General features: G+C 47.8%; 1 protein-coding gene across 3 annotated transcripts in view; it reads left to right on the forward strand.

The window, feature by feature from the left end:
• The first annotated feature begins 4,135 nt into the window (after window positions 1–4,135).
• LOC143832055 (hyaluronidase-1-like) overlaps window positions 4,136–15,656 on the forward strand; it is a 39,357-nt gene continuing 27,836 nt past the window's right edge. For all 3 annotated transcript variants that reach the window (XM_077325830.1, XM_077325832.1, XM_077325833.1), the window contains exon 1: window positions 4,136–4,235. In XM_077325830.1, coding sequence (XP_077181945.1) covers window positions 4,201–4,235 — 35 coding nt within the window. In that variant the 5' untranslated portion in view covers window positions 4,136–4,200. The remainder of the gene's footprint in view (window positions 4,236–15,656) is intronic.

A 15,656-nucleotide genomic window follows, 5' to 3' on the forward strand; every position in this document is an offset into this window, starting at 1 on the left:
CTGTTTGTCCTTAAGGTGCCCGGAGACTCCGTGTTGTTTTGGCTCGATTCCCCCCAACAGAGATTTAGCCCAGCACCACCACTTCCAAGGGCAACTGAGGTGAGGTCTCAGGCAGAGATTGTCCCTAGACCTCCCACCTGAAATTCTTTTGACTGGGAACACACAAGATTGTACAGAGAGCCTCTGTGCTTCACCCCCAAACCGACCTCTGTTGTTCTTCATGGTCTCTTTCAAGATTCTGGAGCCGAAATGTAACTTTATGTGCAAGATAGGCGCAACATTCTAGCAGCACATAGCTTAAAGATCAGTTTGCAGGGAAATTTGCAGTATGAATTTGAATCTCTCTCCCCCCTTTTTAAAGCATATTTGCAATTTGCATACATCTATTTTTTTCTCTTTGAAAAAACAAGCCAGTTTATTTGCATTTGTAAATGTCTCGTAACTTCTCTTGCTGTGATGCCTGTGAGATTCCAGCGCTGTCCCTGCATGGTGAGATTAGAGTACAGCACTAGGTTCAGTTCCCATTCTTGCTTCCCAGTGTTTGAAACCACTTCTACCCACAAATTTCTGGGTTTTGATATAACAGTCTTAACTTTGCAAAGAGATGTTCGTAAAGGCGTTAATCTCAAGATGCAAATGAAGACTGTTTAATTTTGTCTCATGAAATTTAGTCCCCCCAAGGCTCCCTCCCCATGGATAGGAAGAGGGTTTTTTGCCCCTCTGATTCTGTAGTCCTTGAGATGAATCCCTAAAGCTAATGGCAGCCTGATCATCATGCCTAAGTCTATAGATTTCAGTGGGTTTACAAGTGCTCAGCTCTGTGCAAGGTAGGGCTGCATAGCTCTCCTAAGCAGAGTCAGTGGGGACAATTCAGGAACAACATCCATGTACCAGGACCAAGCAGATGTCCAGTGGCACTTTAAAGACTACTTCATCATCCAAAGGAGATATGCAAGATTTTTTTTAATTCTCTATGCAGCTCAACACAGTGCCTTCCGTGGTAATTGCAAGATACATTCGCCAGCTGTTTGGAAGCAGTGACTGGATGGCTCAGGCAGAGTCATCTGAAACTCAACCCCTCCAAGACAGAGGTCCTGTGGCTGGGCAGAAGGGGGGAGGATCAGGCAGCATGCCTCCCATGCCTGGATGGGGCACAATTAACACCTGAGGCGACTGTCAGGAATATGGGGGTGATCGTCAATGCCTCCCTTTCTATGGAGGCTCAGTTCATGAGAGTAGCTCAAACATTGTTCTTCCACCTGCGCCAAGCATGGCTACTAGTGCCCCACCTATCCCCAGAACAATTGGCCACAGTGATCCATTCAACAATCACTTCCCGGCTAGACTTCTGTAACTTGTTTTATGCAGGCCTACCCTTGGCTTTGACCTGGAAATTGCAACTGGTACAAAATGCACTGCAAGGGTCTTGATTAGGACATTATGGAGTGCCCACGTCCAGCCAGTGCTGTGGCAGCTCCATTGGTGTCCGGTTTGCTTCTGTATCAAGTTCAAGGTTTTTGTTTTGACCTTTAAGGCTATACACTGCCTGGTTCCTAGCTATCTAAGGGATCACTTATCTGCCTATGCTCCCCGCAGGGCTCTTTACTCTGTGGGTATGAATTTGCTGGTTGTCCTAGGCCCCCGGGACATCTGCCTGGCCTCGGCCAGGGCCAGGGCCTTTTCGGCCTTGGCCCCAACCAGGTGGAATGAGCTCCTGGAAGAGCCAAGGGCCCTGACGGAGCTATCCAGGTTCCGCAGGGTTTGCAAGATGGAGCTCTTCCGCCAGGCATTTGGTTGAGGCCGGGGGTGGAGAGGGGGTTACGATATGTGGGTCCCGCCCTACATTGAAGCTGCTGGTTAGCATTGATTTTAGAACCCTCGCCTTACATCTTTTTAGAGCCACATCATTGGCTTGGCTGGAACAGCAGAGTTGGGTCTCTGGGCCTGTTAGAGTTATACCACCATTTTGAGATTATTGATATTTGGTATTTTACTGTATCGGTTTTAATGTATTAAGAGGAGTTCTATGGGTATTTTGTATTCTGATTTCATATTGTAAGCCGCCATGAGACGACATTGTCGAGAGTGGCAGGATATAAATGCATGCATGCATAAATAAATCTATATATGTTACTGATATACTTAAAAAAAACCTTTATTGGCATAAAACAATAAGAGGCAAATACAGCCAAGCAGGGTAAAAGTTACTGATATACACTCCATATAGCTGACAAAGTTCTCTGACACATAAAAACTTATGCTAAAATAAATCTGGTAAATAAGTCTATCCAAGCACTGCAATCATATTTACTACTCCTGGCATATCAGAGGTAACAGCAACAAAGATCCGCATGCATTGCAAGACTGGGAGAATTCTGCCACCCTGCTTGTGGGTACCTCAGAGTAGCGATCCCCAACCTGTGGGCCACGGACATGTGGTCCTTCAACTAATTGGAGGTGGGCCCCGAAGGACGCCTTCTCTCCCCCCCCCCCCTGGCCCTTTACTTCATCCCCCCCAGCCCTTTACAACACACTTCATTATTGTGGCATGTCTGTATCTTATTTTGAAGGGATGTTTAAACATTACCATAGCGATCAGAGAGCGCTAGGGCAGTGGTTGAGAGTAGAGGAGTAAACTACCCCCCCCCCGGGCCTCAGTAAAAGGTGTTGAGTGGTCCCCGGTGATAAAAAGGTTGGGGACCACTGCCTCAGAGCACTTTGAGTGAACACACTCTACAGTGGACATCCTGCAGCACCCTCCTCCTGTCAGCACACACCAGCTTCTCCCCACATTGAACTGGGGAAATCTTGAGAAGCCGCTTTCACTATTTGCCGACAGAGGGGTGTCCCAGCTGTAAAGCCTGGCAACTCTTGGAAAGGGGGGCTGTGAAACCCTGGGCTGGGCTGTAGGTAAGTCTTAGGGCCTGCAAGCTTCACAGGCCAATGTTACAGCCACATTCCACTACCATATCACCCGTATGATAAAATCAGAGTCCAGTAGCATACCTCTGAGTATGGTTTCCCCTTGCTGGCACCACACACAGAGGCCCTCTTTGTTTCCAGGTGCATTCATGTTCTTGTGCAGCTGCAAAAGGCAAGAGCAGCCTGCTGTGGCATCCCAGAGCCGAGGGGGTTTACAGAAGCTGGAGCATGGGAAGGCAAGGGCAGGGTTCCGATGGAGCCACTGCTCAGCAGGATGCGGCTTCAGAGCCGTTCTTGTGGCACAGCACAGTTATGGAGCATGGCAAGGGACCTGAACAAGGGCAGTTGTTTTCACCCTGAATTGCCATTGCCTTCACCCTGCAGCTGGCATAGAAAGTCTGCAATCCTATAAATGCATATTCAGAAGTAAGTTGCATTGCCCTCAGTGGCATCTGCTTCTGTGCAAGTGCTTCTGTGCATTAAGGTCTGCCAGCTGACAAATGTCCCAGGGACACCTTGCAGCACACTCCTAACCATTTACGAGTACCCCCATTTGATTCATCCTGGCCTGGATGGCCCAGGCTAGCCCGATCTCAGCAGATCTGGGCTGCTAAGTAGGGAGACCCCCACGGAAGACCTGGGTCCTGAGCAGAGGCAGTCAATGGCCAACCACCGCCAAATGTCGCTTGCTTTGAGGCCCTAGGGGGTCGCCATGCATTGGCTGCAGGGGGAAGGCACTTCCAAGACCACCATTATTCCCCCCCCCCGTGGCATTTAGGAGCCCCCTTTCACTTGTGCCTTTCTCTTTCCATCCACGATGCTTGTATTGAGCCCTGAAGTGCAGCCCTGCTGGGTCAGACCCAGCCCCTAGGAACCCATGGGCAGCCTCCTGACGTACAACCAGTTGAATTGCCGCCTACAGCATCTCTGGAGGGAGTGCCCTGTTCTGCGGGTGGAGGGAGGGGGTGAAGCATCCCGCCAGGTCTCCTCCTCCTCCTCCTCCTCCTCCTCCTCCTCCTCCTCCTCGGGTTCCATCCCCTGATTTTGGGCGGCGAGAGAAGGGCCGGACCCGTTCCGTTCCGGGGAGAGACCGGTGGACTTTCACGAAAATGACCCGTCCTCGCCGCCGGCGTGCAGCGCCCCAGGCGAAAAGATTTCGGAGTCGGGCGGGGCGGGGCCTTCGGCGAAGGGCGTGGCCAGCAGGTGAGAGGGCGGGGCTCTCCCGCGGCCAGGTAAGGCGGGCTGGTGCGGAGCGAGCAGGGTGCGTGTCCGCGTGGGATGCTCGAGGCAGACGCGATGAGCGGGCGGACAAGGTAAATGCGGCTCCTGCCCCCTTCCCCTCTCCCGCGTGGGCCGGATCCCCCCCCCTCGGCCCTCCCCGAGCTTTTGAAGGGGCCCTTTGTCTGCCGAGCGAGAAGCTCCGGAAAACGGCCCGTGCCCTCCGGGCTGCGAGGGTTAGATCCGCCGGCGCCCTCCTCCGGAGAGTATCCCAAGCAGATCCCAGGAGCGCCACTTGGGAGTGGGAAGCCCTTCTTCGCGCCTTTCTGACCTCCTTGGCAGACAGAGCGGTCTCCCCAGCCCGGGCGGGTAGCCGGTCTCTTCCCCCTCGGCACTTGGAGGCCTAGGAACTCCCACCTTCTTTCTCAAGGATTGTTTTTTTTGGGGGGGGGGGCAGAGGGAGGGCAGCCTGTTAAGAGGGCTTTGCACCTGCAGCCTCCAAGATGCCTGAGGGCCCCTGGATGGACACCAGCTAGCCCATCCTGCCTGGCTCTGTCCGGTGTGATTGGTCGTTGGAAGGAATGCTGCCCCTGGAGAACAATTCAGCCCTTCTCCTCCAGACCTCCCAGATCCCCAGATCCTCAGCGTGGGTGGGGGCTCCCCCGGTCAGTCTAGGTGAAGGCCAGAAATTCCAAGGGGGACAATGATTAGAGCTAGGTGAATGTAACGCAACAGGTTTAGGAAATGTTTATGCTTCTTTGGAGATCTGGTAAGAATGCCTCTCAAGTTAACACAATATAATGAAATCTTAAAACAAGCCAGGGTCATGAAAACCATGCCGAGCAGCCTAAAACTATCGCCATTGATCCCTCCTCTCCTGCTAGAGGCAGATGCATGTTGATCCTGATTGCCTGTGAGGAATGTGCAAGCCTCAAAGGGACTTTCTGAATCCATGTTTGGGTCCATGCTTTCCTCTTCTGAGTGTCTCCTGTTCATCACAGGCTGTCCTTAAAGCGTGCTTTCTTAAAATACCGATTACGTCTGTGCAAATGACTATGCAGCGAGGAAACAGTCATGCAAAAACTTGCATCAAAGTGGAATGTGGCTTTTACTTCCTTGCATAACCTGCTGGAAGACAACTGAAGTGCCAGTCAAGTTGTTTTATTGGTGGTGACCGAGGGCTTGCCGTGGCTCCTTAGGATTTCCCTCCTAAGATAAGAGGCAAGAGAGGCTGCCTCCAGGACCATCCCCCACCTGCGTGTGACATCTTTTGTCATCAGCACTTACTGAGCCCTGCGTGGAACAGCTGGCCTGTCCAACACACAGGGGCATCAGCACTCTCAGTTGGCACTGGCACAGAAATAGCCGTCTTTCCACAACTGGAACTACGGCTACAGTGGAAGGTCAGGTCTTCCTGGAAAGAATGCACAAAGCCAGGGGGAGGACAACCATTTTGGCAAGAGTGGTGGTGGGGGGGAAAGATCTACCTTTGAAGATCTCAGTGTGGTGGCAAGCAAGTAGGAGGCGGGTGTATTGGCCCAGAGGTACTCGATGCCAGCCCAGCCCCAGAGACACTTGGCAGCACCTTCATGCACTCCTCTGAGACCAGGCTGATGGTTGCATGAGTCTGTGATGGGATGCCAGGCATAAGTCTTGGCCACAGGGTTGCCAGCTCTCACTGGAGAAGTTCCTGGGGATTTGGGGGCAGCATTTAGGGACAGGGATGGTGTCAGATCAGATCAGTGAGGATGTCAGATAGCCTGCCCTCCAAAGCTGCCATTTCCTCCAGCCTCCACCTGACATGCCCACCATATTCCCTTAGACCCAGGAAAGAAGAAGAGCTGGTTTTCATATGCCACTTTTCTCTACCAGAAGAAGCCTCAAAGCGGCTTATAACCTGCCAGCGAGGACCAGCTCTGTATCGAAAGCCCTGTTCTGCATTCATGCCAGCAGGGGGTGCTGTCCTCATTCTTTCTTTGCAGTGGTATCACATTTGAATTCAAATTTGCTAAAGTTCTGCTTGATTCTAACACTGCCAGGCAGTGTTGGAAATGAATCTGAATTCTCCCTGTTAATCACGACCAATGATCAAATTTTCTTCAATCAATCAATGCGCATCATGTGACCAAATAACAGGGGGTGAGGGATTGTTATACACTCTAACCCGAGTTTTTATCAGCAAAGATTTCTCTCCAATTCTATCCATGGACATCTTCCTGGGGATCCAAGCCAAGGAAAGTGTTATCCATTCTATGGTAAGTGCAGAAAATGGTAGCACCCTTTGCTTTCATCCGGCACTACAAGGGAAATATGGCCAAGACCTTAGCTTGGCACATGCAGAGTGGGTTACATAAGTGTGCTGTATTCTGCTCTGCAGACCCAACCCTCAAAAGGGAGATGTGATGCGTGCCTGTAAGCATGTGCAAAATGCTGCTCCTCACACCTCCGTGGATGGGATGGGGTTTTCAGTCCCAAAGGAATAAATTCTAAGCATGCTCGAATGCTTTTCTTTTTTAAAGAAAGTAAGTCCTGTAAGGGATGGCTATTTTGGTCAGACTAAAAGCAGATACTTGACTTGCCGCCAGACTCTTAAGGATCACTCTTGGGGAGGTTGGCCAGGAGCTAAGTTTTCAGATGGTTGGAAGTGTTTCAGAATAGCAGAAGGTGAAGGGACTTCAGGACCTGCAAGAATTTTTGGTTTTTGAAATCTTCATGGTATACAGATATGAATCGAGTTATTCATTTACTGCAGTTTCTGGGCTGGATTGTCTGTTTCTCAAGTAGCGCATGCTGTCTAGATACCTTGTAGACTAAAGCTTTGAATCTTCAGAAGCTGAAGGTAGAGGTTTCTCAAGGTACCTAACAATGAGAAGCTGGAAAATTCAAGGTGCCACCACTGAAAAAGCCTTGTCTGTTGATGCCCTCGATTTCACCTGGACAGGTAGATGCAGAGGGAAGCAGGGCTTGAGAATAGGCACAACTGGCGGGCTGGACGATATGGGAGGAGGTGCAAGACAATTTCTGTCAGAATTCCTTGTCCTAGTCTTGAGCAGTTGGTAGAATCTGGGTGTCAGTTTGAAGTTTATTATGCAAAGTCCCCAACGTGGGTTTGTGTATTCATGCTTTGCCCAATACTTTCACTTGATTTAGTACATGGAAGTTTCAGTCATGAGAATGGGTATCATTTTGATGGTAAAGGGTTTTTAGCTTTGTTTTGCTGGTAAAGGATAGAGGGTTTGTTCCTACAAATTGTTTGCTCATGAAGATAAAAATTTGCTCTTAGGTGAGCCAGTTGCTCCAGCCAGAATGAGAAAACTCCCGAGATTTAATCCTGGGCTGTTCCAATTCAGCAATTTCCTTTCAACAACTGCTTGTCAGAACGATTTATGAGATCTAAGCAAAAAGTGGCCAGCACTGATATTATTAATTCTCGTGTACTCTGGTTGCCCAAACCATGTTTGCCAGTGTTGCTTTCCACATAGGTCTCATCAATGGCCATTCAAAAGGCTTTGAATCCAGCCTTGAATCTCTCACTGTCTCAAATGGTTCGGTAATTATAAAATCATTCTGAGCCTTACATGAGCTCATGTCATATGCTTGAGAAGGTAATGTGGACAGATCTATCCTCGGATCTTTAATCTGGGAATTTGTAATTTATAAGCTTCCAAGATGGAGGAGGGGAATATGTGTATAGAACTCCCATCCCAATTGGCTGTTACTTGGGTAATAAATGTCCCAGCTTTGCAAATACTAACATTAACTTCTTTCTCAAAAAGAATTGGCAAGCCTGCCCACTCACATGTACCCACATCTGCCATTTTATGGAATATATTCACAGGCACACAAACACACAAAGGACCAACTCCCTGTCCATTTACAGAACTTCCCTGCGGATCATCCAGAGGCATGGCCACACTGGCCAGACTCTATCTGGAGTACTGTGGGCAGTTCTGGAGACCTCATTTCACTTTCCTGTGAGGAAAGGCTGAGGGACTTGGGAATGTTCAGTCTGGAGAAGAGAAAACTGAGAGGGGGACATGATCACCCTCTTTAAATATTTGAAAGGTTGTCACTAAGCAGAGGGCAGGGAAAGATTACTGTTGGGAGAAGAGGAGAGGACCTGCAGTAATGGGTTTAAACTACGTGGAGAACAGTATCACCTAGATATCAGGAAAAAAATGTTCACAGTCAGAGTAGTTCAGCAGTGGAATCAACTACCTAAGAAGGTGAAGAGCTCCCCCTCACTGGCAGTCTTCAATCAGCAGCTGGACAGATACTTATCAAGGATGCTTTGGGCTGAACCTGCATTGAGCAGGGGGTTGGACTAGGTGGCTTGTATGGCTCTTTCCAGCTCTATGATTCTTTGCAGCTATAGGCAAGTTTGTTGTACCTCCTGGCCACAACCCACGCCAAGCTGAGGTTTTCAGTACTGGATGGAAGCGCACTCAGCTCTGTGGTTGCTTCTGCAGTCAGTCCAAAGTGTAGTTGAAGTTGTGGCTGGACCCCTCACTCAACAAAGTACTGTTTTCCCCATTAAAAATCCAGCAAAGCCCATCCCCAAGGGAAAGATTCTGCTATGTATTTACTTTACAATAAGTCCTGTGCAGTAAAGGGCCTTCTTCCTGCAATTTTCCTTCCATTTAGGGCCTAATTAGCTACTTTCTGTGCCCAAGATACTCTTGAATCATTTGTCAGTTCCATGTTCTGGTTCACTGGATGGAGGACTTCCATACAATTTTCCTTTGCAGCAATCGTGTGCTTTATATTTGTTTAATATTACTATGATACCCCCCAAATGAGTGAAAAGTGCCCGGTTTCCAGTTCCCAGTACTGGTACTTGACAATGGATTCAGGATCTCTGGGGCAAGCCAGAACAGGAAGTAATTAATTATACTGCAAGCATTCAAACACAAAGGGCGGTCGTGCTGGGAAACTATAATGAATGATTTGCCCATCCAGACTGGTGAGGCTGGCACTGTAATTACTTTTGGAGTTTTTTCAAACGCTGCCGCAAAACACCTGTGACAAATAAAAGGAGAGTAACAGACAAAAAGCTGAGCCGCGATGCACCGGACTGGCAGTTTCCCGGCCTGAATTCTCTGTCCAAACCAAGCAAAGCAGTCGTGCCAATTCCAGATGAAATGGCCAGTGTGCAAACAGCCTTCAACTCAAATGGGCAGACTGCTCATCACTGTGGCAAGTCTGTCGCTCTTGAAATGCACACACGACCCTCCTTTGTTTAGAAAAAGGAGCAGATGGGCGAGGAGTGCAGAAGACCAGCCACCGTTTTCTTCTCTGTTTATGCCAAGCAGGGCTCACTGTGGATAGCGGAACTCAGCTGAGGGGAAAGACTATATGATGGAGAAGGGAAGGCTGGGAAGTGAAGCCATGCGTGTTAGAGAAGGCTTAGCACCCCTGCCCTCCTTTTCCATGGGATCCTCACCCCTGCTGACTTCATGATGGAAGTCAATTTGGGTTCAAATGCCTGGCTCTTTCACAAACTCATGTAATTTTGACCATAAATATTCCTCTGGGCAGAAGTGAAAGCATCCAGGGTGGGAAAGCAAAAAACTAACAACAAGCTAGTACTTTAAACTAGTTTAGCAAGGAATTATGAATGCATTGCAAACAGTTTGATCTCAAATGAGAACAGGCTTGCTTTCTGAGTGTGTCTGTTGAGTTTAGTTGTTAAAGAGGGGAAATTAGTTAACTATCAGATGTCTCTTGCAGATCACCATACCTCTATTGTTTTTTTTTGGGGGGGGGGGTTGTAATGGACAAGCCATTTATCTCTCAAAGGAATACAGACTTTCCTCAAGTCATAAAATCAATTTTAAAAAATTCAGTCTGGTAATTTATTTTCTGAACTATATCGAGACTGCCTTACCCCAAACTAGTAGGTTCCACGTAGTTTACAAAAGGACGGCCTCCAACATTGCAAACAATAAATTGCAGACAACAAAACCACACAATATATTATCCTGTCTTCTATAACAACAGCCTCAGTCTAAAGCCACAAGCCACACAATGCCAATAAAATCATCAAGAGCCCTTTGAAACAGAATTAGACATGTGCAGGGAAGGAGGAGACAGATTCCGTATCCACTAACAGCCTGTTCCAAAGAGCAGGAGCTGCCATGAGGGCTGCCAGGTGCCCCAAGGCCATGGGGATAGGATGCCATTTCCAGGTAACCTCTAGACTGCAAGGATCTGTTCACTTTGGTGGGTATACTCTATGGCATTGTAAACCATTGAGGTCTCTCTCCTCCAGGAGATTTAAACGTGGAACCTGAAGGGGACAGAGACCTCAGTGGTTTACAATGCCATAGAGTCCACCCTCCCTCCTGGTGTCATTGTTAAAGTGTGATGGCTTCTAATCTGAAAAACCATGTTTGATTACCCACTCCTCCACATGCAGCTAGCTGGGTGACTTTGAACTAGTCACAGTTCTCTTGGAGCCATTCTCACTTAGCAGTTCTCTTGGAGCTCTCCACCTCACCTACTTCACTGGGCGTCTGTTTGTAAGCCGCTTTGGGACTCCTTCAGGTACTGAAAAGTGGAGTATAAAAAACCCAGCTGTTCTTCAAAGTAGCCGTTTTCTCCAAGAGAACTGATCCCTGTAGTCTAGAGATTAGCTGTAATTCCAGGGGTCCCCAGGTCTCACCTGTCGGCTGGCATCCCTAGTAGCCCCTAAGAGGACTCTGGAATGGGTCACCACTGAGTGGGTGAGGATATTGGAGTTGGCAACCCTGCTCATACAACATCTGGCTCAGAAAGGAATGCAAGGCTATATGGGCATCTGCTGAAACCATCCCTGAGCCACACTGATTGGAGGACTGGGAGTGAGGGGCGTGGCTGTGGCTTAGTGGGAGAACATGCAGAAGGCCTCAGGTTCAGTATACAGAACCCCCCCCCCACCCGTTAAAATGGCCAGGGAGGGGGTGATGGTGAAAGGCCTCTGCCCAAGATCCTAAGGAGCCACAGGCAGTCGGAATAGACATCACTGGCTCTGCAGCCTTGTTCACATGTTACAGTGAAAGCATGTACATCCCTCATCTGTTTGTGAGAAAGAGTCAATGCATGTTCACTTTACAAATGAAACCAGAGACTGTTTCCTGGGTAAATGTGGTTTCAATTACACATACCTGCATTGGCCGGAAAGTTAACAATGTACTTATAAAGAAAAATAAAGTGTGTTCTGTACACACAGCACACATGTGTTCTTTGTAACATGAACAGGGTGTAAAGAATGTTCATGTGTTTACTGTTCCATCATCTGCTAGTGGTTCTCAGCCTGGGAGTCAGGACCCCTTTGGGGGTCGAACGACCCATTCACAGGAGTCACGGCAGGGTAAGCAGCTTGGCAAGGTGGATGCTGCCACTGTTGCCGCTCCTCCTGCAGGTGCCCGCACTCAGCAGCCAGCCACTCCAGCAGCGCCTCCAGCATGGTGCAGTCTCCTGCCAGGTGCTCCAGGTGGTGGTGCTCCTGCAACTGTGCACCCAGCCTCTCCAGGCACGCCCGCTCGCTGCGCAGAACGTCCCACTCTAGTGCCACCTCCCCGCGGAAAAAAGCCCAATGCATATACAATCATGAACCATGGATCTTCAAGCCATTGGTCAGTTTAGGTTTAATTTCTGTGAAAGAACACTTCCCTCAATTTATGGTTGGGGGTCACCACAACATGAGGAACTGTATTAAAGGGTCGCGGCATTGGGAAGGTTGAGAACCACTGGCTGTAGAAACCACTAGAAAGCAGCTGGTTTCATAGCAGAAACCATCTTGTGAGGTTTTTCTGGTATTTGAGATTAGAAATCCAGCTGTTGTTAAGGCAGGAACAAATAGATGCAATCATAATTTGCTCATTTGGAATGAGTCCCAAATGTACAGAACAAAAATTCTGTACTTGTATTCATTGGATGAGCACAAATTTATTAATTTACTTCTTTTAGTGTCTGCCTTTTTGTTGAGACAAAAGGTAAATCACAGAATCATGAAACACGCCATGGATGTGAGGGCAACCTGGCTGCAACATCTGTCACCCCACTGACTGGCTGATCTGTCTGGCTAGGCGGGTGTCTTCCATCTCCCTCACCACTCCATGTGCATCTCTCTCAAAGTTGTGTGTTTGGTGGAAGAGGACAGCCATCCCAGAAAGGAGTGTACCATTCTTTGGTCAAGTGTGTACTGTACATACCAGTGTATTATAAACAATCCAACGCAAGGTGTAAAAATAAACAGTGCAATACAGCTGGAGAACAATGGTCTAAAAAGAGGTCCAAACATCATGGGAGGCAGGGAGAGAGGAGAAAAGGAAACCTGCTTAAGATTTTTCACAGGCAATTGGCACAAATAGATTTTCTTGCAAACAGGCATGTTTAGGAGAGCCCAATAGTGAAGAGGCCACTCATTAACCTTGAGTTTTTAAACATGAGGAAGAATTGATAGAAGCCTGGCAATGCTAATCAGGGGGATGTCCAAAAACCAAATGATTCCAGACTGAAGCCAATTGGGCTTGAAATCCAGTGCCCTTGCATCTGTTTCAGGTTCCCCACCCCACCCCGCCTTGCCTTGCCTTTCCCTTTCCCTTTTTTTTTTTGTAGTAGTATTGGATAGATTTCCCCCTGCCTGTTATGGTGTGTTTACTTCCATGGATGTTGGAAGTGCCTTGCAGTGCAATTAGAGATGTCACAACAACAGTTCTGAGAACGAGACTCATTAGCAGGGTCTCCTGTGGAGGGCTGCCTTTGCATCCAACCAACCCCCCAGCCCGAAACACACTACTGTTGCAAAGAACACAAACATCCCATTATTTGAATTCCTCAGTAACACACAAAATTCAACTTCTTTTCAAAAAAATTAAATCTGGAATTGGATATAAGGATTGCTCTGTGTCTGTGTGTATGTCTCTCTCTCTTTGTTTTAACCTACCAGGATGAAAACTCATTGCTCATTAGAGAGCTGGATGCAAGCCAGACCACGCCATCCTTCACATGTCCACACTATTCATGGATAAAGCAGTCTGAGGTCTTGTTCCTAACAGTTTGATCAACAGGATATATGCCTGGTCCATGAGAGCACTGCGCAAATAATAATGACAATCAGAGGAAAGGTCTGGATCCCTCACTTGCACCCCCATTTTGCTCTTCCAAGTGGAGTCAGCTCCATTTATATCTAAGTGAGTGCATAATCTGTGTCCCACCATTGTACCATGTAGTTTGAGCTGGAGGGACTGGACATGGATAGCCCAAGCAAGCCCGATCCTGTAAAATCTCAGAAGCTAAGCAGGGTCAGCCCTAGCTCCACTTGGAAGGGCGACCTCCAAGAAACATCCAGGTCATGACACGGGAGAAGCCAATGGCAGACCACCTCCAAATGTCTCTTGCCTGGCAGCCAGACAGTCTTAGGGTCCCCTGGCCATGTTATACAATATAACAGTAATGACCTGGAAGGAAGTAGCTTACCTCCTCCTCCCACAGTTGTGGCGCTGGGAAAACTGAGCCCCATTACGTGGTTTTGGGGATGTAGTTCCAGAGATAGTCAGGCCTGAAATCCCATGGATTCCTAGAGAAGAGACTTCCTGTGAAGGTGGGGCCAAAGGGTCTGAAAATGACACTGCTGAAGGCTTCCCTACTTGGTCACCCTGCCCTCCAGGGCACTACTGTCGGGCTGAGACTTTGGGTCATGGCCCACACAGCAGCAGTAGCACAATTTTTATTATTGTGTTTCTCAAGGAAAGGGAGAAAGATGGAGGAAGGAAGGAAGGAAAATACAAATACCAAGAGTGATCGGCTCTATGGGAGGAGACAGCTCCTTTTCCCTGTCAGAGTTACGTGGAAGACCAAGGTGTGCCTTTTCTAACCCTTGTCTGACAGGTACATTTGCCAGAATTGCCTTGTACACCATAGTTCAACAGTTTGGAGAAACTGGCTTCCAGTATTGATTTTTATTTAGATGCCTTTCTGCTCTGTTTTTCTCCCCACGGCTACTTACTACACAGTTCTCTCTTTGCCCATTTTATTCTCACAAGGGCCATGTGAAGTAGGGCTAAGAGAGAGTGACTGTCCCATGGCCACCCAGAAAGTGTCCATGATGAAGTGGAGTTATGAACCTGGGTCTTCAAGATCATAGACACATACTCTAACCACTCCACAACACAGGCAGCAAATAACTCCCACCCCAGACCTCAGCACACAGTGAACCTTGTTTGTTTCATAGAATCATAGAGTTGGAAGTGAATTCTAGGATTATCTAGTCCATCCCTCTGCACAATGCAGAAACTCACAACTCCCTGCCTACCCACAGTGACTCCAATTTCATGGCCCTACCACCACTACCAAATATCTCCAGAATCCAGCCTGGCCTGGAGGAAATTCACCTACCATCCCACAGAGGCAATTAGCTATTCCCTGGGTATGCAAGGAAGGGTCACAAGAGACAAACATTGGCATATCCCTTCCTGCCCACCCTCTCACAATTTACCCAAGTTCATAAAATCAGCATTTCTGTCTGATGACTATCTAGTCTCTGGTTAAAAACTTCCAAAGAAGGATAACCCACCACCTCCTGAGGAAGCCTGTTCCACTGAGGAACCACTCTGTCACAAACTTCTTCTGAATGTTTAGCTGAGAATTCTTTTGAATTAATTTAAACCCATTGGTTCTGGCCTGACCCTCTGGGGCAACAGAAAACTACTCTGCTCAATCTTTTATTTGAGAGCCCTTCAAGTATTTGAAGATGGTTATCATATCACCTCTTAGTCACCTTCTCTCCAGCTAAACAGACCAAGCTCCCTCAACCTTTCCTCAGACCACTTGGTCTCTAAACCCCTCACCATCTTTGTAGTCCTCCTCTGGACATGCTCCAGTTTCTCTACATCATTCTTCAGTTGTGGTGCCCAAAACTGAACACAGTACTCCAAGTGAGGACTAACCAGAGCAGAGCAACATCACCTCACGTGATCATGATACTATACTTCTTTTAATACAGCCCAAAATCCCATTTGCCTTTTTAACTACCGAGTCACACTACTGACGCATGTTTAGTGTATGGTCTACTGACCCCAAGATCATTTTCACATGTACTATTGTCAAGACAAGTCTCACCCACCCTATAGTGATGTATTTGATTTTTCCTACCTAAGTGCAGAACTTTATATTTTTCACTACTGGAATTCATTTTTTTTATATTTTAATCCTGTCAAGATCATTCTGTATCCCGATTCTGTCTTCTCGTGTGTTTGCTACCCCACCCAGTTTAGTATCATCTGCAGATTTAATAAGTACGCCCTCTATTCCTTCATCCAAATCATTTATGAGTATGTTAAACAACACAGGCCCCAGGACAGATCCCTGAGGCACTCCTCCCGTCACTCCCCTCCAAGAAGACAATGAACCATTTACAAGCACCCTTTGGATGCAATCTGTCAGCTAGTTCTCAATCCATCTAACAGTAATAGGATCCATTATTGTGGCTGAACATCTAAATGATGTGTGAATGCTTTGATCTAGATTCCTTT

This window comes from Paroedura picta, chromosome 3 (genome assembly GCF_049243985.1).
Source record: "Paroedura picta isolate Pp20150507F chromosome 3, Ppicta_v3.0, whole genome shotgun sequence".
Taxonomy (NCBI): domain Eukaryota; kingdom Metazoa; phylum Chordata; class Lepidosauria; order Squamata; family Gekkonidae; genus Paroedura; species Paroedura picta.